Consider the following 23,076-nt stretch of genomic DNA (forward strand, 5'->3'; position numbering starts at 1 on the left):
CTTTCTTTAAGTCACAGTGTGGTCATTCTGCTCACTGACTAAATGCTAACGTGACCCAATACATATGCAATTCCTATTCATTCATTATTCGATCAGTGACGATCAAGTAAACGATGCGTCTTCAATATCCATCCACTCATTTTCTACGCCGCTTACCCCCACGAAGGTCGCAGGGTTTTGCTGGAGCCTATCCCAACTGACTTCGGACGAGAGGCGGGGTCCCAGGGCACATATAGACAAACAACCAATCCCACCCACGTTCATACCTTTAAAAGCCACGCACGCACGGGGAGAACATGCAAACTCCACTCAGATGGCCGAGCACTTCACTAGGGTCTCTGAGCGTCTTGAATAAATACATGCAATACCAAAATCTGACCAGCTAGTGGCGGTAGTTCACACCGAGTCGCCATTACGTTGCAGAAGAAAGCGACGCTCTTTTTGATTGGGTAGACATACCGGAAGTTATGTGGTGACAATGCACGCATTGGTTTTCGGTGGGAAAACAATCGAAACTTCGATATCATGTACAATTTATAAACTATATACTTATTATTCTTACCGAAGAGAAAGCAGATGCGTACCGAATAAATACTTTTAAAATTTTCGTCACCCCAAGTATTTGGGATTATTGGAAAAAGTTAACCCTCCCTATTGTTTGCTAGCACGCTAGCGAGAGTCCATTGAGATCCGGTTGTTGCGGCCAAAGTACGAATTTTATGGCGATCTGTGTCTTGTGAGTAACCGTAGCATCTGAAGAGAAAACAGACTCTTAATCCCGCACACTGGTTGATTAACAAGCATCAACAACAACATGCCCGAAATCAAACTCCAACACGTCGTGTCGTGCAGCACGGAGGACAATGTAAGTTGTGAAGCTATTCCGTCTTGGAAGAAGCCTTTAAATGTGCTTTGTGTGCTGACTTCACCTTGTGTTGTGCAGACTCACAAAGCAGACAACCTGCTGAGCTCCGACACTTATCGAAAGTGGAAGGCGGCGAGAGCCGGAGAGAAGCAAACTTCGGTCATCTTGCAGGTGTGTCTTTCCCGCCTTCCTGCTTCATACTTGGACAAACATTTAGGGAAGATTGGCAGGTGATGCTGTTTGTGGGAAGATTGGCAGGTGATGCTGTTTGTGGGAAGATTGGCAAGTGATGCTGTTTGTGGGAAGATTGGCAAGTGATGCTGTTTGTGCATTTTTGGATGCAGGTTAACATTGGCATTATTGTATGGATTCGGTGCAGAGCCAAACGGTCCCGAAGTCCAATTGTAGAACAATGTCGAAGGATCACAGCACTTCCAGAGCATGACATCACGTCTCCGTTCATACTAAAATGTGATCTCCTTTTCAGGGGTGCACGGCCAATGTGAGGAAGTATGACATCGTATCAGGGCTGGGCGACATATTGATATTTGTGTTAAGCACCATATCAAAAACAAGCATATCGATTGACAGGGTTTGACACGGAGGTCTTGTGTTTCAAGGCGGCCCCGCCCGATTGCAAGCTAGTTCAGGCAGCTCCATGTCTTCTGTCTTCATCTTGTTACATTTGTTACATTCAGGGCTCATTTCACCATCTACTGTACAGGCTTTTGGCAATATGCTCATGACCCAAACTACACTATGAATCCCATCTGACTTTAGCTTGAGAAGGAGGAGCAGGTGCACAGCATCGACATTGGGAATGAAGGCTCTGCTTTCGTGGAGGTGCTGGTGGGGAATTCCTCATCCGCCAGAGAGCAGGACTACGAGGTAGAAAGCAACGTGCACGACTCCTGCATGGAGGTGGTATTGCTCCTGGTATAAGCCGGCTGTGTTTCCTTCAGGTGCTGCTGGTCACGTCGTCCTTCATGTCACCCACAGAGAGTCGGAACGGCACCAACATGAACAGGGTGCGCTTCTTCGGACCCGGTCAGCTGCAGAAGAGCACGGCGCAGGGGAAGTGGGACCGGGTGAAGATTGTCTGCAGCCAGCCGTACAGTAAGGTAAGGCTATATGCGTCTGGAGACCCGATGCATCTTTTCATGCCTGATAATTGGGACCTTTTAGATGTGGTAATTGGGATGTAGCATAGATATTTATTTGTGGAAACAGGCTTGTGTAGTAACTTCATCACGGAGCAGATTCTGTATGCAGTCCTTGGTGGATGGTTTGCACCGATCACCGATGATGAGTCGTGGAAGAGAGAAGAACTTACAGAAAAATGAAGAGTTTTTTCTTGGAAGATTTCTCCTTCATTCTCATAATTGTTGACATTTTTGCATGCTGACATTCCCGTCGTATACAGTATGTCTATTGTCCAATGTTGGCTTCTGAACGCTGATTTGTAAAGGAGGACACTGGTTGTTGAAGCCGTGTGTAATTGACAGTGAAGTAGAAGATGTGTGCTTGTCTTAGAACATCGCCTATGGCCTGGCCTTCGTCAAGTTCCATTCTCCTCCAGACAAAAACCATCCTCCGGTGACATCCCCGGTAAGAAGTGACGTTTTTCCCAAGTCTTTCCAGGACATTGTTGGTGTTTTTCTCTCTGGCTGTGTAGAAGCTGACTAAGCTGGGTCAGTTCAGGGTGAAGGAAGATGCTCCCTCGTCTAGCGCCAACCTCCAGCCTGGCAGTCTGTTTTTCAGCCGGGAAGCTGCGGCCAAGTCCAGTGCTTCTCCGAAAGGCAAATGCATTACCTTCACTAGCTAGACCCCACCAAGCTCTCATCATCTTGAAAAGTAATATGCTAAGCAGACCCCAAGGCGGATGGACTTCATTGTCATCTAGGACCAAGCTTTGTGGAGGGCTGCCGTCCTTTCTCCTCCTCCTCCTCCAACCATCTTTTTGTGCCCTTTCTCTCCAGTGTCTCCTCCAAGCAACAAGATGAGCTACGCCACTGTTGCCCTGCAGGCCGCCGGCCCGCCCACCTCCTCATCAGGCCAAGCCTCATCTTCCTGCTCTGCCTCGCCACAGGTAGGCATCATCATCATCATCATCATCATCATCTCCATCTCTCAGGCCACCTTGAAGCGTCACACTGATATTCTGCATTTCAACTTCCGTAGCTTTTCAGCTAAGCCTGGCTTATGCAATTGTTTCAAACCAAGTATTCTTCTTGTACATGATGTGGAAGTGGCAAGTCTCAAGACCCATATGATAACTGGTCTTTTTTTAAGACGTTACAGATACGCATACATTAGCATTGACAGCTTACGTCCCGCCGTAGCTGGTGTCTCAGCATCATTGGTGGAGTATTACTGTAATGCAGCTCATCTTGATGCACTAGTGGCTTTGTTCACCAGCAAAGAACACTCATGCAGTGAACATTCACACAGGAGCTGCTGTTGGCCACAACTCGCACCCCCAACTGCTAGCACTCAGCTAAACATGTCACTACTTAAAATGTTAGGTTAGTGTTTGACTTCATTTAACCACTTTTATGCTTCATTTAGGCCAACAATGTCACATTTCATGAAATCTTCCAGTGTTTTGGCTAATAATGGACTACAGTCAACCACAAAACAACAATCATTTATTTTGAAAAGCTGTGACAGAGCGCCACAAAATTGGAAGAGTGAAGTGGTGAGGGACGACTTTACCAGAAGGATCTTTGAAATGTTTAGAAACCCCATGCCCATAATTAAGAACACATAACGTCCTTGGTGGAGGTCATCATTTCCTCTCCCTTCCCTACACAGCCGCCTGCTAAGAGAAAGTTTGAGTTCAGCAAAGAGCGCCAGTGCACCCCCGGGCCCGTTCCCTCCAAGAAAAGCAGCCCTGGCATCTCGCCTGAGTTCAAACCTGTCACACCTAAGTTGAAGGGCGGCACACCGAATCCCGGCGCCCCCAAAGGTACCTCCAACACCTGGATTGCTCACATTGGCAGCACCATCTTACATTTTTTAACCTTTGCTTGGTCTTTGCAGCCTCACCAGTCGAGGCAACCTCCTCCGCTGAAAAGAAGCGGGCCAGTTTGCCCAAACCCAAACAGCAAAAAACCACCAAAGCACAGAGTCCGGACCAAGTTCCCTTCAAGCGCATCATGGAGGGGGTGGTGTTTGTCCTCAGCGGCTTCCAGAATCCCTTCAGAGGCGAGCTGAGGGAGAAGGCGCTGGAAATGGGAGCCAAATACAGACCGGACTGGACGCCTGACTCAACACACCTCATGTAAGCATCTGGGAATCATCATTCCCGGTACACTAATCCCTCCTTGATGCTTCCACCGAGTAGAGTACGAGCCTTTATTCTTGTCACTTATACAGAAGTACAAACCAAATGGTGCAATCAGCCGTCCATACATATACAACATACAAATGCCTTCTCCAAGTCCACAAAACACACACAGACTGGTTGGACAAACTCCCATGCACCCTCAAAGACCCTGTTGAGAGTATAGAGTCCACAGTTCCACAACCAGGGCCAAAACCACATCGCCCATCCTGAATCTGAGATTCTGGCAGCTGTGGAGTTGGAGGTACCTGCTGCACACCCACTGTGTAAATATTACTACTACATTATGACTACTACTACTATTATGATATCTCATCATGTGCTCGAGTTACTCCTGTGAAAACAGAGAGTTCTGCTGGGAAAGGAGGAGTGGTGCCTGTTGTTGCTTTCATGGTGTTGAAAATGAGGTTTAAAGAAGGTGCCTTGGACTGTCCACTATTGCAGACGAGAACATTTTTCTTCTGCTGTCTAATCTGTGTTTCTCATTCATATCCAGCTGTGCCTTCGCTAACACCCCCAAGTACAGCCAGGTGAAGTCAGCAGGGGGCATCATCGTGCGCAAGGAGTGGGTGATGGACTGCCATAAAAAGAAACAGAAAATCTCCTACAAACGGTAAAGGGGGTTGGGGCAAAGACCTTGCTCTCACTGTGGTCGGCTGGAGTCCCAAAGCTTTAGAAATGGCTTTAAACGTTTTACACATCGATTCATCTCAGTTCATCTCATCTATGTTATGTTTTAACAGCGTTAGGCATGTGAAAACATGTGGCCTATTTTTATTTCCCAACAACCCCTAACCCACATGGACAGTGCACTCATTAAGCAATCCCAGACTTCCCAGTCCACTGCCGCCTCTTCCAGTTCCACAGAGAGGACACAAAGTCGTTCCCAGGCCAGCTGTGACACAAATAATTCCTCCAGCGTGTCCCACCTTCTCCCGGCTGGGCATGCCCAGAACACCCCACTACCCCACACCCACCACTGTCCACGTTTGTGTTCTCAGACTGTGTATGTCAGATTTATGTCTGGGATTGAGTCCGAACAAGCCATAGTCCATGCCTCCATTGCTGAGGCAGCCAAGGTTTTCCTTTAAGGGGGATATTCTGCCAATGTAAACACATGGACGTGATGGAATTTGTCCTTCCCTCTGTGAACCACAGCTCCTCCATGCTGGCAGCACTCTTGCCTCTCAGTGCACTGTGGGCTTCCATAACCTTTACCCCAACAGAATATATATATTCTGTAGAACAGATATATATTTGCAGGGTGTTTCATCTTGTTTTTTGTGTGTGCCCCGTTTAGCTATTTGATGGATGGCGCAGAGTCCAGCTCAGAGAGTGGAATGGAGGCGGACGACCAGAGCGAGGAGGAAATCAGTACAAAGGTAAGTTGTTGGGGTTTTTTTCATGGAATGATGTGATGTCGGCACTTTGTCACGTTGCTCTCGCAGGCTCCGCCTTCAACACCCTCATGTTTCCTGGCTTTGCAGACTCCGCCTAAGCCTCAGAGGCAGGTCACTCCTAAAAAGGAGGCAGAGGAGAGGAAGGTAGACGAGTATGCCGCCTCCACTGATGTTGACGATGAGCCAGGTTGGTGGCAAAGTACATCACATGCTCCAAACACCAACCACGTCTATCATTGTGTGTGTTTGGATTAGTCATTAATCGTTCACTAATGGTTAATACAACATTCAGTCATTATCATACACCAATTAGCTAAATAGCTTAATGAAATCTCGAACATGGAAACACGTGCTGTCACCATTGCACCCAGTCAAGCGTTTATCAGCTCATGAAGAACTTGGAGGAGAGAGGTTGAGTTTGAAAGAAAGTCCAACAAGTGCCTGGACTGGACTCTGCGGGATGGGGGCACCACCAAAGATTGCGTAGAAGTTTAGCATGTATGCTACACGTGAAGGCCACAATGTGTATTTGTTTGGGAAAAGAACAAGCAAGCAGTGCTTTGTAAAAGTGTCTTCACTCATGGGAAGCGATTGCTCGGAGGGCGAGTGGGTAATGAAACCCAAAAGATCACACGGCGTTGGTAGGTTGACAGGTAAAGCAGCGAGGCCTGATTGCTGTGACGGGACTTGTGCATGATTCTCATTTCTATGGTAATGTCAGGCCACAAGTAAAGAGGCCGTGCACGTCACTGAAGAGGCACAATGCAAACCCCTTTTAATCAGCCCTCCACAACGCACGTTACCAGCCGCCTCACAGCCTTTGAGCCACCCATGCGGTGCTGCGACGTGCACGCTCCCTGACATGTCCCTGATAAGTCCCGCACCTTTTCTTCATTCACAGCAGGACGCATGATGCTCCCCTGCTGAAATATTAGCCTGAATGTGGAAGTTGTGTGGTAGCTTTTGCAGATGTCTCACTCCATGTATTGATAAATAAACACTTGCTTTCACAGACGATGATGACGAATCAGCCGCAGACACAGAGGATGAGCTGCAGAGGTAAAGCACAGCACACATCCTGAAGGCAAAGTCAAGTACACTCCTGGTCCAAGTGGCAAGGATGTACATTTCACGCTGTTGGATCCTAAGTAGACATGCCAAATAAGAAATGGAGTGAGACAAAGCAGTTGATTGCAAAGAAGCATTAAAGTGAAACAGGCTGTTCATCGGCTGATCCAAAGTTTCGGATCACAGCTCAAAAAACACCAAATTTCCCTAAAATAGAAATCCTTACCATTCAGCTGCTCTTACATTTTCATCAGGAGTGTAACGTAAGCTTTTTGTCGCCTGTGTGTGTGTGTGTGTATATGTGTATGTATATGTATGTGTATATATATATATATATATATGCCTAGTCGGAGATGGAATACAATGCCTGCTGAGGGCTCTACAAACATTAGCTGACACATATATCTTGTATGTTTCACGTGCAGCAGAATGCTCAAAGTGTACATCCCCCTTTAGCCTTTTGATTCTTGTCGCTACACTTGTAGTCAGCTGTAGCCATGAAAAGAGGAAGACTTGTCTTTGTGCTTCCATCAGAGTGGAGACGGAGAACAGACAGAAGAAAGTGGCGGCCAACAAGGCGCCAAAGGAGGACGATCCTTACGGTGGCTCCACGGATGAGAACACGGATGCTGAGGAGGAACAGGATCATCCCATCCCAGAACTTCCCGGTACCTTTTGTATCTTGTGTCCTCCCATGGTGATTTCTTTTTTCCCTCTTCTGACCTTTCTTCATTTCTTCCAGACTTCCTGAAAGGGAAGCACTTTTTCCTCTACGGGAAATTCCCCGCCAATGAGCAGCGACTCCTGACACGCTACATCATTGCCTTTAATGGGTTAGAAATGGAATTTTAAATGGGATTCCCTTTCCCGGCAATCACGCCTGAGTTGGCTTCATGGGCTTTGTGTTTTGTCTGTCTGGCAGCGTGCTGGAGGACTACATGTCAGACAAGGTGCACTTTGTGGTCACCAGCCAAGGATGGCACGCCTCCTTCGAGGATGTGAGTTATCCTTCCTTACACGAGTCAATACATGCCGAGCATTTCTCAAGCACGGAGACGTAGAGTATCCATGTTGGCCCCCTCATGCAAGTGCATGCAGTCGGGGGATCTCTTTCTGCTAGACCAGGTCGGATTATTTGAGGCCCAGAACAATTTGCTGCAGTGTAAAACCACAGCATTCACCAGTGGTTGCTGGTCTTGGAATACCCGGGCCATGTCTCTACAGTCCATTCATCTCAGGATTGATGGCAGATTCGTATTGATGCCCATGCAACCACGTGGGTTTATTGTTTGGTGTTATATATGTTATATGTATGTTTGGACTATAGCGGGTTTGTTCTTTACATCAGCCATTGAAAGATTGTCATTTGTGGTGAAGACGTATCACATCAGTCGGTTTGAAGGACAACCTTTCTCCTTCTTGCAGGCTCTGATGGACAACAGCAACCTGAATTTTGTCAAACCTGCTTGGATTTACAACATCAACGAGCGCCAGAGGCTGCTGCCCTACCAGCCATACACGGTGGTGCCTTGAAGACACGCCCGAGGGGCCACCATCTTTTGTGTCTTTGCTATCCATAGCTAGGGAAGAACATTCTATTCATCAGCTGCCGATGTTTGGCAGTCCTTTTCAATGTGGGGACTTTCTTTCTCTAAATGTTACCCGCTGAAGCCACACATATTCTCTTTTGGTTTGAGTCGCCGTGTACCGCAGCTACCTGGGCTCTCTGTCTGTGAGATGAGATGAGCCCATGCAGGCGAGCCCGCCTTTATGAAGCCGCTGCAGTCAGGCAAAGGTCAAGTTACCTGGGGACGACTTTTTCTCTCTGTGAAAGCCCAATTGGACTGTGTGTGTGTGTGTGTGTGTGTGTTTTTCAGGTTTGATCAGACTGCTTTATTTGTAATAATGTGAGGACGTTGGTGTCTGAGGGCAACACAGCTTTGATTTGCTTTTAATAAACAGAATAGACTTTTTAAAGTTTCATATTTCCTCTTCTTTGATTGCAGCTCGGGCTGCACGGCGGTCAAGTGGTTAGCACGCAGACCTCACAGCTAGGAGACCAGGGTTCCATTCCACCCTCTGCCAACTCAGTGTGGAGTTTGCATGTTCTCCCCGTGCATGCGTGGCTTTTCTCCAGGTACTCCGGTTTCCTCCCACATTCCAAAAACATGCTAGGTTAATTGGCCACTCCAAATTGTCCATAGGTATGAATGTGAGTGTGAATGGTTGTTTGTCTATATGTGCCCTGGGATTGGCTGGCCACCAGTCCAGGGTGGACCCCGTCTCTTGCCCGAAGACAGCTGGGATAGGCTCCAGCACCCCCCACGACCCTCGTGAGGATAAGCGGTAGAAAATGAATGAATGATTGCAGCTCTCACCCTCTCTTAATTAACTTCTCCAGGTGCTTGTGGTGCACCACCTCCACGTCACGGCCTCTTCAGCGGAAACCCCCGAGGTGGAGGAGCCGGTGAACGCTTGCTGCAGGAAATGTGACGTGGTTTGGCTTCTCAACATGGAAGATGCTACCACAGATGCGACCTCCGAGAAACCAAATGTAGATATTTGAACCAAAATCTGCCCATTTGTGGCCAAACGATGCATTGTGACTGATAATTCCAATGAGAAGTTGACTAAGTTGTTTGCATGGCGCTAAACTACTTTCAAACATTGCCTCTAAAGAAGTAAAAAGTTCTATTTCTATTTGTTGTGGGCGAAATGAAGAGAAATTAAGAAAGGTTGGGAGGAGGGGTATCTCACCTTGCTCCTGATTGGCTAACACCTGGCAATAAAGAAACAACGCCCCTCGGGTCTTCTTGATACTGACGCCCCGCCCACCAATCAGTCCTGCAGCCAATGGCGTGTCAGTATGTCATTGCCGTTTTCAGCACGTGCTTGCGGGTCCCCTCCTCATCTTCCATGTGCCCCCTCCGCCCCCCTCCGCCCCTGTGGATCACCGACACGTGGGCAGCCAGCTCGGAGCCTCGGCCCGCCGAGCCGGAGCTTTTTAAGCGGAGGCAACAAACGGCGAGTGGCCGAGGTCAAGCTTCGAGGCTCGGCTGTGAACTGGCTGGAGGGTCGCTCCGGTGTGACCGCGAAGCTTCGCCCAGGATGGTGAGAGGAGAACCGATGTGAAACCTGGAGAGGGTGAGTCTCCTAGCACAGCTTCCACATTGCACTGTACAAATATGCCGATAAAATACTGTATATGGGAATACATTGAAATACATGTGATCTCAGTCTAAGTTTAATGTGAAAATATGAGGTGGATTATTTGACTCAGGGATTAGCAAGTATAATAACAAACGTGTGTGGATATACTGTACGCATACATACTGTACATATACTTCTCATGCATGTCAGCAAGAACGGAGCTAAAGCACATTTGTTGGCAGGCCGTGCCAAGTCCAAACTAGCGAAGACGTCCACCTTTCACAGCCACAACCAACCCCAGAAGAACAGCAGTCGGTGGAGGAGATTCTCGGAGGAGAATTCCGGAGATGAAGCTGAAGGTGGCACAAAGATGGGACTTTCTTGTAGCAGCTAACGTTTGAGATGTTGCTTCATGTTCCATCAATGACAGTGAAAGCAAAGCGGTGCAGCTATTGACTTGTTAGGTGGTTATCACCCTCAGGAGGATTTGAAGGACTTTATCTAATTCAGGAAATATGAGAATTTTCTCATATTCACATTTGCTAGAAGATGATAAAACATTAAGATCTGAAATGATTGGGGGGGGGGGTATATAAACACAGCCATGTAATTAGCAACTTGAGCTGACGGATCACTGGAGCACAACTTCAAAAGTGAACTAAAGTGGAGGCCCCCCAAGTGACTAAAGACGCCCCTGGTAGGGGTACACATTCTAATTGAAAGACAGTACCCAAAAGACGAATAAGTTTTTGTGAGTAGTGTATGATGACTTGTACGCTAGGTTGATCAGGAAGGAGGGCGAGATGGACCTCTACAGGTTGGCAAGGCAGAGAGACGGAGATGGGAAGGACGTGCAGCAGGTTATGGTGGTCAGGAATGGAATGGAAGTGGACTGACAGATGCCGGTAGTGGGATGGGAAGATGGAAAGACTACTTTAAAGAGTTGATGAATGAGGAGAAGGAGAGAGAAGGAAAAGTAGAAGATGTTTCGGCTGTGGACCAGGAAGTAGCAAAGATTGCTGAACAGGAAGTGAGAAGAGCATTGAAAAGGATGAAGGGTGGGAAGGCACTTGGTCCTGATGGTATACCTGTGGATAGGATCTTTGGTGGTGAGAAGATGCCTCAGGAATGGAGGAGAAGTGTGTTGGTGGCCATTTTGAAGAACAATGGTGATGTGCAGAGCTGTGGCAGCTCCAGAGGTATGAAGCTAATGAGCCGTAGCATGAAGTTATGGAAAGAGTAGTTGAAGCTAGGCTAAGGACAGAAGTCAGCATCTGGGAGCAGCAGTATGGTTTCATGCCAACAAAGAGTACTACACATGCAGTATTTGCTTTAAGAATGTTCATAGAGAAGTACAGAGAAGGTCTTTGTAGATGTGGAGAAAGCCTAGGACAGGGTGCCCAGAGAGGAACTGTGGTATTGGATGAGGAAGTCTGGAGTGACAGAGAAGTATGTCCAAGTGGTGCAGGACATGTATGAGGTCTGTAAGACAGAGGGGAAGATGTGCTGGAGGTGTGACAGAAGAATTCAAGGTGGAGGTGGGACTGCATCAGGGATCAGCTCTGAGCCCCTTCTTGTTTGCTATGGTGATTGGCAGACTGACAGATGAGCTTAGACCAGAATCTCCATGGACTATGATGTTTGCAGAGGTGTATTTCTTTAAATAGCCTGGAGTGGTGTGAACATCATGTGACTTTTTCACACTTGAGCTTCTTCTTCTGGCCTTTTGTCTGACGTTCCTCCAGAGAGATGAGGTCCACCAGAGACACGTCATGACTTTCCTCAATGACAGCGGCAGCCCCCCTTCCTGCGGCGGCACGCGGTCGCCGTCCTCGCCATCGTACAACTTCTACGCTGTGCTGCTGGTGCTGCTCATCTTCTGCGTGGTGTTTGGGAATGTGCTGGTGTGCGTGGCGGTGTCCCGGGAGCGCACCCTGCAGACCACCACCAACTACCTCATTGTGTCGCTGGCCGTGTCCGACCTGCTGCTCGCCACCCTGGTCATGCCCTGGGGGGTCTACCTGGAGGTCAGTCAGCTTCCACCTCCTCCCTTTTCTTTTCAAACCACGGCTCCCGTGAATGCCTTTGGCCTCCTGTAAATGTCAGCTGAGTGGTCCTCAAAAGCAAGTACACTGACAGCTGTGGCTGGAGGCAACCTCCTGGGGAGTGACAGCAGGATATTCAATGTGCTTTGTTAGTTGGAATGATTGATCAGGCAGACAATCACCCATCCGTGTTCATCAAGAGAATAGTAAATAAGCCATCAATAAAACGGATGTTTGTGTGTCCCGCTAAATGTCTTCACTAGCCGACCTTCATGGCAGACTTGTCCCACTGAGCACCGACAACTAGTGGCCAATGTTGGATACTACGCTTCTTCTGCCTTCTACTTCACTTCATTCAGTCATCTTCACGCCTGCTCCATCGAGGCCAAGAATGGCTTGGTATTGTTATTATTATTATTATTATTATTGCTAATATAAAGTGTGCATCATGGTGTGTTGACTGGCTTGGTATTATTATTATTATTGCTAATATAAAGTGTACTTTATATTATTATTATTATTGGTAATATAAAGTACACTTTATATTAGCAATAATAATAATAATACCAAGCCAGTCAACACACCATGATGCATACCTTATATTAGCAATAATAATAATAATAACAATAATAATACCAAGCCAGTCAACACACTATGACGCATATATGTTATTATTATTATTCATTCATTCATTCATTTTCTACCGCTTATCCCCACGAGGGTCACAGGGTGCTGGAGCCTATCCCAGCTGTTTTCGGGCGAGAGACGGGGTCCACCCTGGACTGGTGGCCAGCCAATCTCAGGGCACATATAGACAAACAACCATTCACACTCACATTCATACCTATGGACAATTTGGAGTGGCCAATCAACCTCGCATGTTTTTGGAATGTGGGAGGAAACCGGAGTACCTGGAGAAAAGCCACATATGCACAGGGAGAACATGCAAATTCCTCACAGAGATTGAACTCGGGTCTCCTAGCTGTGAGGTCTGCGCGCTAACCACTAGACCGCCGTGCCGCCGGTATTATTGTTGTTATTATTATTATTATTGCTAATATAAATGATGCATCATGGTGTATTGACTGGCCTCTTTGAAGCTGAAGTGGCGTTAAAGAGCTTTTATTGTGGAAGGTGGTGGGCGAGTGGCGCTTCAGTCTCATCCACTGCGACATCCTTCTGACGCTGGACGTGATGATGTGCACCGCCAGCATCCTCAACCTGTGTGCCATCAGCATCGACAGGTGTGCTTCCTATTATTACTGATACTATTGTGATGCTACCTTGTCCAAATGGGCAGTAAAGATGTTTCCACCCAATAAGGCACTTTAGTGGCCACTGCAGCTGGAAAAGTGGGATACTTATTGGTTGGTGCTTTCGCCTCAAAGACAAACTGGAAGCTATGGGTCTTTTCTTGCAGCCACTTGTTTGTAGGCAGAATATGTAGTACAAGTGTAAAAAGAAGATAAGCTGTGTGTGTCAGGTACACAGCAGTGGCCATGCCGATGCTGTACAGCACCCGGTACAGTTCTAGGAGGAGGGTGGTGGTGATGATCGCGGCGGTGTGGTTCCTCTCCTTTGCCATCTCCTGCCCGCTGCTCTTTGGACTCAACAACACGGGTAAACGTGAGCAGGCTGGCGTAATGCGAGGGGGTGGGGGGTGTTACCCAACTTGTTTGTCCTGACAATGTCCTCTCTGTTCCTCAGCGGGCCGTGAAGGCACCACGTGCAGCTTTGCCGACCCGGCCTTTGTGGTGTACTCGTCTGTTGCGTCCTTCTACGTGCCCTTCATCGTCACGCTGCTGGTTTACGTGCAGATCTGCGTGGTACTGCGCAAACGGGGAAGACGCACGGCGCCACTGTGCAGGCACGGCATCCATGGGCAGGGCAGGGCCGAGGCGGCGCACCTCGCCCGGGGCCGCAGGAAGGTAGGAGCAGAGAGAACGCCCCCAGCTGGTGTTGGAGGTTTGGTGTCATGGTCGTTTTTTTTTTGCTGTTCATTCTCACGTCAACTATTGATCTGCGGGCTACAGAATAGATGCACGCAGCCTGAAGACATCAAGCTGTGCACGCTCATCCTGAGGCCCTCCACCCCTGACCCCCAGCCCAAGCCAACGGTGGGTGGACGCACGCTTAAGTTACAACTTGTAGAAATGCTTGGAAACATTCCCCAAAAGAATAGCTTCTTTTCATCCCACACACATGTGGCTGATCCAGTACTACATCCTAGATAGACGGCATACCACCTACTTTTGCATTCCTTTTTACTCAGTACTACATCCTACATACATGGCATACCACCTACCTTTGCATTCCTATTTACTAAGTACTACATCCTACATACATGGCATACCACCTACCTTTGCATTCCTATTTACTAAGTACTACATCTTACATTGTATACAGTCCAGATAAAAAAAGAATGGTCTGAATGGTTTAACACCAGAATACTACATTGGTACTACAGTTCTAGGTCAGAATGGTTTAACACCAGAATACTACATTGGTACTACAGTTGTAGGTCAGAATGGTTTAACACCAGAATACTACATTGGTACTACAGTTCTAGGTCAGAATGGTTTAACACCAGAATACTACATTGGTACTACAGTTCTAGGTCAGAATGGTTTAACACCAGAATACTACATTGGTACTACAGTTGTAGGTCAGAATGGTTTAACACCAGAATACTACATTGGTACTACAGTTGTAGGTCAGAATGGTTTAACACCAGAATATGACATTGGTACTACAGTTCTAGGTCAGAATGGTTTAACACCAGAATACTACATTGGTACTACAGTTGTAGGTCAGAATGGTTTAACACCAGAATACTACATTGGTACTACAGTTCTAGGTCAGAATGGTTTAACACCAGAATACTACATTGGTACTACAGTTCTAGGTCAGAATGGTTTAACACCAGAATACTACATTGGTACTACAGTTGTAGGTCAGAATGGTTTAACACCAGAATACTACATTGGTACTACAGTTGTAGGTCAGAATGGTTTAACACCAGAATACTACATTGGTACTACAGTTGTAGGTCAGAATGGTTTAACACCAGAATACTACATTGGTACTACAGTTGTAGGTCAGAATGGTTTAACACCAGAATACTGGCGTTAAACCATTCGTGGTGTTAAGCATTCGATCAGGTGAAAAACATTTATTTTAAATTGTACGTTCCAAATGCATTTTCCTTGCTTTTGCATATTGTAGCTCTACTGAAAACCTCATTCAGGTCCAAATGTGCAAAATGCATACTCTAGCCATTTTCAACAGGTCTTAATAATGATATCAGGTCTGTATAGTAGATATGTTTTGTTCGTCCACAAAAGGCATGATGGGAGAGGTTGGCTGGTGTTTTTTTGTGTGGTCTCCCTGGAGTTCGGGTTCGGGTTCGGGTTAGTATAATGTTAATGTTACAACTGAGTAACATTATGATTGGGGATCCCATTGTGTGCACCCTAGACTCTGGTCAAGGAGGAGGTGGTGCATCCCCTTGATGTGGAGCCGGGTCGCTTCCTGCCACAAAGCGAGCGGACTTTGGCCCCGCCCCCAACCCCCCAAACCTCCTCGCACCCCGGTCGGGCCAAGATTTTGCTGTCCGACTCGGTGGGGCCCGCCCAGGCCCTCCCTTTCACTGTGACGCGCTCGGCCCTGACGCCCCGTCCCCCGACCGTGGAGGCTGGCATGAGGGGCCGCAAGTGTTGGCGGGACCACAGCGGGGGCCGGGACAGGTGGGGGGCCGCCAAGGAGAAGGCGAGGGGTAGGATGTCTCAGCAGAAGGAGAGGAAGGCCACGCAGATGCTTGCCATTGTGCTCGGTAAGGACACACGGAGCGTGCTCGTGCAACATGCCAACCAATCAGCACAGGCCTGACTTTGTGACGCTTCCTGTTGATTGATGAGATTGATTGATGATTGATTGCCGATTTGGATCCCAGCTGAGCACAAGTGTGATTTGCATGGATGTATGGAGATCATTTCTTCTGCTAATGAATGTGATGCACATGGAGATGATGCTGATGTTGGTGTCGTCCAAGGTGTCTTCATCATCTGCTGGCTGCCCTTCTTCCTGACCCACGTGCTGAGAGCTCACTGCAGCAGCTGCTGCATCTCGCCGTCGCTCTACAGTGCCGTCACCTGGCTGGGCTACCTGAACAGCGCCGTCAACCCCGTCATCTACACCACCTTCAATATCGAGTTCCGCAAAGCCTTCATCAAGATCCTCCTCTGCTGAGGACACGCAGGGGAATCTGACGGGCGGGGGAAAACCTCCGCCATGAGCTCACTGACGGCCACGGAATCAGTCGGCATATCGCTTGCTGATTGGTTGATTAGCACGGACACTTCATTAGGTCTTCATTGGGCCAACAAGATCCAATCCAACAGCGACCCCTGCTGGCACAATTAAGCCACTGGCTACAATCAGATATGCAGACTTCATCAAAAGGTGTCAAAGCTCCATTCAAAGATCTCGGCAGGATGCGGTAGAGTTGCACACGTCCTGTCCTGCAGAATCCACTCTGACATTGAAACATCACCCCTGTTGCCTTTGTAAACTCGGAATGTTGCACGGCATCCCTTTTCCATGGTGCACTTGCACCCCATGTCCTCTGGAATGCCTCTGGAATGGAATGTGTGGACATTGTACCTTCTTGCATGGCTTTTCCATAAGATCATTCTTTGCAGACTCCAAATCAGGACCGGGACCTCCATTTTCCATCACTCATTTAGTCCCACCCACTTTGTTTGGATTTATTGTAATGATTTTTTATTTCAGTCACTTAGATTGATTGTTTATGCTTTCGTGTAGATAGATAGATAGATAGATAGATAGATAGATAGATAGATAGATAGATAGACTCCCTTTATTGTCATTGCACAAAAACACAGTAGTGAAATTGCCAACGAAATGTCGTTGCCTGGCTCCCATATAATAACAGACACAAAAGAAGATAAGTAATAATAATAATAATGTGGAGAATAAATAGATAGAATAGATTGATTTATACTTTAATTGAAGCAAATGTAGTTTTTTAGACATTGCCAATGTCATCATCGAGACACGTCCAAGGAGCATGAGGAAGAACATAACTGCATGCATAGAAATAATGCATACCGTTAAATAAAATGTCAAATGACACGAAACACGAATGAATATAAATCATACAAGAATGATTAGGTTAGCCAAGGTCCGTAATACATACAACTAGTAAATGAGTTCAAACGAAAAGAAGTTCATTTGGTTTTTATGTGACTCCTTTTCTTCTGCGTAATCTGCTAAAGGTTGAATCGAAGCAACTGGACTCCTTTTGTGTAATGATGTCCTCCAGATGAACCGAGACCAGCATTTAACAAACACTGGCACCACTGTGTCTGGAAATAAACGTGGACTTTGGAGCTTCAATAAAAACTATGTTTATTATCACTGTGGTTATATATATTTTATCAGTGTTCGTCATGATATGTGTTATGGCTTAAATTGCTATTGTTCCTATTCATATGACCCTGGCTTCTTCGAATAAATCGGAATATTGTCTTCAAGCCATGGAGACGTTTTGTCTGTTTTGTCTGTAAAATCACTTCGTCCTCCAAAACAAGGCCTGGTCCTTGTGGCGGTGTGGTTTAGGCCAAGTGGGCAGGAGATCTTTGCACCTTTGCACACTTTCCTTCCTGATGGACGTATCACTGGGGGGGGGGGGGGGGGGTGAGACTCTTGTGACTCCTGCCTGACCTGTTGACAACGTTCTCCTTCTGCAGAATTCATCCACGAAAAGTCAGATCTGTCGGTGAGCGGTGACTTTTTTGTGTCCGTCGGTAAACAGCAGGCAGCCTGCGTGAGTCTGATGTGTTGACATAGCGACAGGATCTGCTCCTTCTCTCCTGTCAGCGACCAGAAGGAATCTCAGCCGAAAGGATGGCAATGTGCTCGCTGGTCACCAGGGTCAAAGCCGGCCGACGGTCCTTGGCGCTCAGGCTTAGCTTCCGTAGGCTTCCGGAGTGTTCGGGCACCACGGCAGCCCGGGGCGGGCGAACCCACCCGGTCCAGCTAGGGGGTTGTAGGCGGTGGTACTCCTCCGGGAGCCGACCGAACGACGGGCTGCTCTTCAGACAGGTGAGGTTCAAATGTAATTATAATTATGTAATAATGAGCATGTTTGTGTCCTATGAGGTTGTGACTTATACGTTTCACTTTTGGTCGCCGCTAAGCTAGCTCTGTGTTGTTAGCTGTTAGCTTTAGCAGGTAGTTTTGCTTCGGGTCCTGTGTTCATTTTGAAGGTTCAGTGCGGACACCGATGTGCACAATTCAACTTTTATTCCCCCACTTGGCGTTAAAAGCGGCGGATGTGGTGTTTTGACAACCCGGACAAATCCACTAAAAACACAACACTGGCTATCCCTTTCCCACCGCGACTGGCTGGAAGTCGCGTTCCAGAGCTTTGCGTTCCAGAGCTTTGCTTCTGCATGATCATGGTCCCACAGGGTGCTGCACTGGAGCCGTATTTATTTAGCTTCAGCTCTGGCTCCAAAAGCCCTGGCTCCAACAGCCCTGGCTCCAACAGCCCGGGGGGGTTAACTCTAGTAAATGCTGACTGTTAGCTCAGATTCAACCATCTTTTTGTAAATGTAAGATCCAGAGCAGACTTGAATGGAGTCAGCAAATGCCAGAATTTTACTGTTCTATTAGTTAGTAAAATATTGATAATATTGATACTAACATGAATTAGTTAGTAAAATATTTAGTGCCACCGAACACAATATCCATCCCACAATTCAATCAATGGCACATTTGTATCCATCCAGTTGCCCCATTCCAAAAACATGCTAGGTTAATTGGCCACTCCAAATTGTCCATAGGTATGAATGTGGGTGGGAATGCTTGTTTGTCTATATGTGTCCTGGGATTGGCTGGCCACCAGTCCAGGGTGGACCCCGCCTCTCCCCCAAGACAGCTGGGATAGGCTCCAGCATACCCCTGCGACCCTCGTGAGGATAAGTGGTAGAAAATGAATGAATATATATCCCCATATTTTTTTCACAAAGTGAGTTTAGACGAAAGTCAATGCCAAATATGCATGCAAAGTTTAATTAAAATGTAAACAAGCTAATAGAGCAGGGGTGCTCATTAAGTCGATCGCGAGCTACCGGTCGATCGCGGAGGTGGTACTGGTCGATCGCTGGTCGATCGCGGCGTGACATTAAAAAAATATCATCCCAGCATCAATGCCGTCACTTGATTGATATACAGGGCAGCCATTCAGATGACAACTGAATGTTGCCCTTCGGGCGACCAATCAAATCAAACAACGTCTCTAAGTGCAGCAGAACTTACGATGTCAGCCTATCATCCATCCCCGTTACTTGATTGACATACAGGACAACCAGTCAGATGACAACTGAATTTTGACCTTTAGGTCACCGCTCATGCGTAAACAACGATGCAAAGTGCTAAGCTAGTCGGCGAATTGCGAGATTTTAAAGCCCTCGCTAAAGTTTATGGTCACTAAAATGAGTGAAGGAGCTGGACCAAGTAAAAAGGCAAAAACTGGACCAAGTAAAAAGGCAAAAAACATATCACTTCCATACGGATATGGAATATTATACGGATATTATGATACGGATATTATCCATGACTGATAAACATTTGGAAGTGTGCTTGAGGCTGGCTATCAGCAGCTACTGTCCGGACTATGCATCCCTGGCTGGTTCAATTCAGTGCAAGTCATCAAAGTAAACTCAGGTAATTACAAAAAATGTTCATAGTTAATTATGTGTGTTTTGCAATATTGGCTCATTTGGTTATGTAAGGTACATCAACATACATTGTACGTACAAATAATCCTCAATACATTAGAAAATAAATAGATGTTTTGCATTTTTGTAGTGGGTAGATCATTTTGACTCGGTCATTTTAAAAGTAGCTCGCATGCTGAAAAAGTGTGAGCACCCCTGTAATAGAACAATAGCTGCTGAAATCAAATAAAAGTTAATTCATTCATTTTCTACCACTACGTGCAATCCCATACACAGAGATGTTACAAGTCAGAATCAAATTCAAAGGCAGATTTCCAGATGAACGACTATGCTCATAACATCCTTTTAGTGATCAATTAGTAACGAGGAATCCCACCCTTCTGGGTGAAGCTGTTTGAATCAGAGAGCAGCACCTACACTTACCTGCTGGCTGACAGGGAGACCAAGGCCGCCGTCCTCATCGACCCAGTACTGGAGACCATCGACAGAGACCTGAAGCTCATCCATGAACTGGGGCTCCATCTGAAAGTAGCAGGTCCAAAAGCAACTTCTGCTGTCAAGGTACAGTTGCAAAGGCAATCGAAAGGATGCTAAATCATCTTTGTTGTTGGGTTCCCAGTAAACACACATTGCCATGCGGACCACATCACCAGCACGGGGCTGATGAAGACCAGGTTAGCCGGGCTTGAGAGTGCCATCTCCAAACTCAGTGGTGCCTCTGCAGATATTCTCCTGTCAGATGGAGACCAGATCGCCTTTGGAAAACATGTAAGAGACTTTAGTTTAAAACCAAGGTAGGCCCAGCCAAAGTGGGCCACGCCAATTGTCATGGGGGTACGAGAATAAAAATGAAATACAATTAGTGTCTAAGACAATTACGTGTGTGCCTGAACACCTCGCGGTGCAAGGAGAACAGAGCAGAGAGGAGACAGCGCATGAAGTTGTTCATTGCTTTGTGTGTGCATCATATCAACAAATTAGTACGTCTGATTAGTATTATTGCGTGTTTCATCTGGAATATTCTATTTCTATTGGTTTTCCAATCCTTCCACGACACAGCACTGAAAATCCGTCACTGTGAGTGGGACTTTTATTGGATTTTTATACTGTATGACTGTTAAACCCCTTCAATTTGCTATGCAGACTTAAAGCAGGCGAAGCCGCAATTCAATCCATTGAGAGGGAAGGATGCCAACATCAGGGTGGAATAAAAGATATGCAGGGTGATAACTTACTTATTTATCAGTTTCACGGCCAACTTTTATCCTAATGTCACCATGCTAAATCCACTTTTCTGACCCAGAATTACTATAAAATGAACGAACCAATGAATGATTTTCAATAATGAAAGTCATTGGGATAAAGGTGCAGGAGTAGGGGGTACACGGCTTCAGGTCAAATGTCTTATTTATGTATTTTAATTTAGCTTTAAAAACAATCTGGCCTGACCCAGCATACATGCTGTTTTTCAGCAGGTTCCTGAAGGGGTACGTGACTGTAAAAGGTTTAGGAAGCACTGTCTAACACATGGACGGTGCAGGAGAGCAAACATCTGATTAGTGTTGTATTCTTGGCAGTATCTGACCGTGAGGGAAACACCGGGACACACTGACGGCTGTGTGACGCTGGTGACGCAGGACCGGCACATGGCTTTCACCGGGGACGCTTTGCTCATCCGAGGTTGCGGCAGGACCGACTTTCAGCAAGGTAGACACACCAGAAGAATCCCTTCATGTTTCCATCTACATACAGTACATGTCCCACCATGCAGAGCTGTGTTACATTGGAACCACGACTGTCAATGAATGACAATATATTCAAACATTAAAACATTTGGTCCAAAGTTAACTCAGGATTAATCACAATCATAGATGGTAAATCATATACTTTGATCTTGTTGTTTGGAAGACCATTTCTGATCGTTTCTTCCTGCTCTACCTCCACATCCACTTTCCTCAAACTACAGTGTGGGTTGAGGGTCAAACAGGAAGTGAGCATGTCAGTTTTGCATTAAAAAAACAAATAGTGCTGTTGCTGCGTTAACTTTGATGGTTCTAATTGGACATTTACTAGATGGGGGGTGGGGGTGGTCATGACATGACAAAATGGATTGCAACTATTGCAACAGCATATTTACCCTTCATGATGGTTGCACGTGCACTGCGCTCTAACTAGCTCTCCAATGAATTATGGGAACACACAGTAACGCCAAGGTTTGTTTTTGTCCTGCCACCCCATCGACACAAGGGGGCAGTTTTGCACCTGCCGCTGTAATGGCGTCATCACGGGCATTTTCTGTCTCCATCAGGTTGTGCTAAAAGGCTCTACAACTCAGTTCATGAGAAGATCTTCACCCTGCCCGACCAGTGCCTCATCTACCCAGCGCACGACTACTTAGGTTTGATGAATCAACACTTGCACTTGAATAATCCCTGGACTGCTAATGCGGTGGTCACCCAGGATGACGTCATGCAGTGTTTACTCTCTGATAACATTTGACAAAGGTAGAACGTGTCAATGTTCCAGGACAGACGGTGTCTACTGTCGGTGAGGAGCGCATGTTTAACCCTCGCCTGACCAAAAGCTTGGAGGAGTTTGTGAACATCATGGACAATCTGAATCTACCAAAGCCTTCCAAATTAGGTATGAGACCCTTTCCTTCGAGCCCAACATCATCTCCTCTAACCGCCACCACCGTCTTTCTGCAGATATTTCAGTGCCTGCTAATCTGCTCTGCGGCGTTCATCAAGTTTGAATGCGCCGCACAAGAAGGCGAGAGTAAATGTATTTTTGTAGACAGTTGCGTCCTAGCAAGATTCTGCTAATCTGTTTTATTCCTTTGTGTCTTTTAAAAATGCCAACAGTGGAACCGTCCAAGTTTTTTTAAATTTCCAAACACTCTCCAACCAACCTAACACGCATGTTTTGGAATGTGGGAGCGAGAAGCACCCCACACGCATGGGGACAACATGCACGCTCGGCACACAGATGTCCATCGCAGATTCAAACCCAGATCTTCCTGATCTCCTGACTGTGTGGCCAGCATACCACTAACCACTAGCCCACCGTGCGGATCAATTCAAGGATCAATACATCCATGTCTGTGATACTAAGATAAGAATGTTTTTTCTTTGTTTTTTTTGTTTTCTGGCATATTGTACACTGGATTGAAAAATGAAGTCAAACACTGTGTACTTGACGTTGCTTACTTATTATACTGGATGATGCTTGATTAGTATCATGAATTTGGTTCACTAACTTAGATAAACCAATTTGACGTCGTGTGTGCCGCCATTGAATGGCTTCCCGACACCAGAAGCATTCTAGTTTTACATACAGGAAGCAATGTGGAATGAGTAGGAATGGATGGAACTTAGTGTTGCTTTCATTTCCAATCCGATAGTAAGTAAAAGTCAGGCTGGTTTGCGTGGGTTTA

The 23,076-nt window shown here is 46.6% G+C and overlaps 3 protein-coding genes across 9 annotated transcripts; all 3 read left to right on the forward strand.

The window, feature by feature from the left end:
- Positions 1-432: 432 nt before the first annotated feature.
- xrcc1 (X-ray repair complementing defective repair in Chinese hamster cells 1) lies at positions 433-8,660 on the forward strand. The gene is made up of 17 exons (XM_058084059.1): positions 433-865; positions 944-1,036; positions 1,646-1,753; positions 1,828-1,986; positions 2,399-2,473; positions 2,541-2,664; positions 2,845-2,954; positions 3,680-3,833; positions 3,908-4,148; positions 4,708-4,824; positions 5,512-5,593; positions 5,699-5,798; positions 6,625-6,670; positions 7,214-7,347; positions 7,422-7,512; positions 7,602-7,677; positions 8,105-8,660. The coding sequence occupies exons 1-17, from the start codon at positions 815-817 to the stop codon at positions 8,210-8,212; spliced, it is 1,869 nt and encodes a 622-aa protein (XP_057940042.1). The 5' UTR covers positions 433-814; the 3' UTR covers positions 8,213-8,660.
- Positions 8,661-9,499: 839 nt separating this feature from the next.
- Positions 9,500-17,419, forward strand: drd2l (dopamine receptor D2 like). 3 transcript variants are annotated; one of them, XM_058085313.1, is made up of 8 exons: positions 9,500-9,823; positions 11,575-11,856; positions 13,009-13,118; positions 13,358-13,500; positions 13,582-13,802; positions 13,908-13,991; positions 15,352-15,706; positions 15,926-17,419. In XM_058085313.1, the coding sequence occupies exons 2-8, from the start codon at positions 11,602-11,604 to the stop codon at positions 16,120-16,122; spliced, it is 1,365 nt and encodes a 454-aa protein (XP_057941296.1). In that variant the 5' UTR covers positions 9,500-9,823; positions 11,575-11,601; the 3' UTR covers positions 16,123-17,419. The 3 variants fall into 3 exon arrangements, with proteins under 3 accessions (XP_057941296.1, XP_057941294.1, XP_057941295.1); XM_058085311.1 differs by lacking the exon at positions 9,500-9,823 and adding an exon at positions 9,848-10,188; XM_058085312.1 differs by lacking the exon at positions 9,500-9,823 and adding an exon at positions 12,138-12,273 and having other exon boundaries at positions 11,724-11,856.
- Positions 17,420-17,567: 148 nt separating this feature from the next.
- On the forward strand, positions 17,568-22,839 carry ethe1 (ETHE1 persulfide dioxygenase). 5 transcript variants are annotated; one of them, XM_058085314.1, is made up of 8 exons: positions 17,568-17,674; positions 17,752-18,000; positions 20,031-20,175; positions 20,260-20,408; positions 21,218-21,347; positions 21,949-22,038; positions 22,149-22,283; positions 22,349-22,839. In XM_058085314.1, exons 2-8 carry the CDS (start codon positions 17,803-17,805, stop codon positions 22,393-22,395), a joined length of 894 nt encoding a protein of 297 aa, XP_057941297.1. In that variant the 5' UTR covers positions 17,568-17,674; positions 17,752-17,802; the 3' UTR covers positions 22,396-22,839. The 5 variants fall into 5 exon arrangements, 4 of the variants coding, with proteins under 4 accessions (XP_057941297.1, XP_057941298.1, XP_057941300.1 ...); XM_058085315.1 differs by having other exon boundaries at positions 17,776-18,000; XR_009131896.1 differs by having other exon boundaries at positions 17,569-17,674; positions 22,172-22,283.
- Positions 22,840-23,076: the final 237 nt, after the last annotated feature.

The sequence above is a fragment of the Doryrhamphus excisus genome, chromosome 10 (assembly GCF_030265055.1).
Source record: "Doryrhamphus excisus isolate RoL2022-K1 chromosome 10, RoL_Dexc_1.0, whole genome shotgun sequence".
NCBI classification, from domain to species: domain Eukaryota; kingdom Metazoa; phylum Chordata; class Actinopteri; order Syngnathiformes; family Syngnathidae; genus Doryrhamphus; species Doryrhamphus excisus.

Coding starts and splice junctions, on each gene's coding strand:
- xrcc1 (XM_058084059.1), top strand. CDS start 815: ATGCCCGAAATCAAACTCCAACACGTCGTGTCGTGCAGCACGGAGGAC. Junction 866..943: donor CGTGCAGCACGGAGGACAAT/GTAAGTTGTGAA, acceptor TGTGTTGTGCAG/ACTCACAAAGCAGACAACCT. Junction 5,594..5,698: donor AGGAGGAAATCAGTACAAAG/GTAAGTTGTTGG, acceptor CTGGCTTTGCAG/ACTCCGCCTAAGCCTCAGAG.
- ethe1 (XM_058085314.1), top strand. CDS start 17,803: ATGGCAATGTGCTCGCTGGTCACCAGGGTCAAAGCCGGCCGACGGTCC. Junction 21,348..21,948: donor CAGGACCGACTTTCAGCAAG/GTAGACACACCA, acceptor TGTCTCCATCAG/GTTGTGCTAAAAGGCTCTAC. Junction 22,039..22,148: donor CCCAGCGCACGACTACTTAG/GTTTGATGAATC, acceptor TGACAAAGGTAG/AACGTGTCAATGTTCCAGGA.
- drd2l (XM_058085311.1), top strand. Junction 11,857..13,008: donor CCTGGGGGGTCTACCTGGAG/GTCAGTCAGCTT, acceptor TTATTGTGGAAG/GTGGTGGGCGAGTGGCGCTT. Junction 15,707..15,925: donor GATGCTTGCCATTGTGCTCG/GTAAGGACACAC, acceptor GTGTCGTCCAAG/GTGTCTTCATCATCTGCTGG.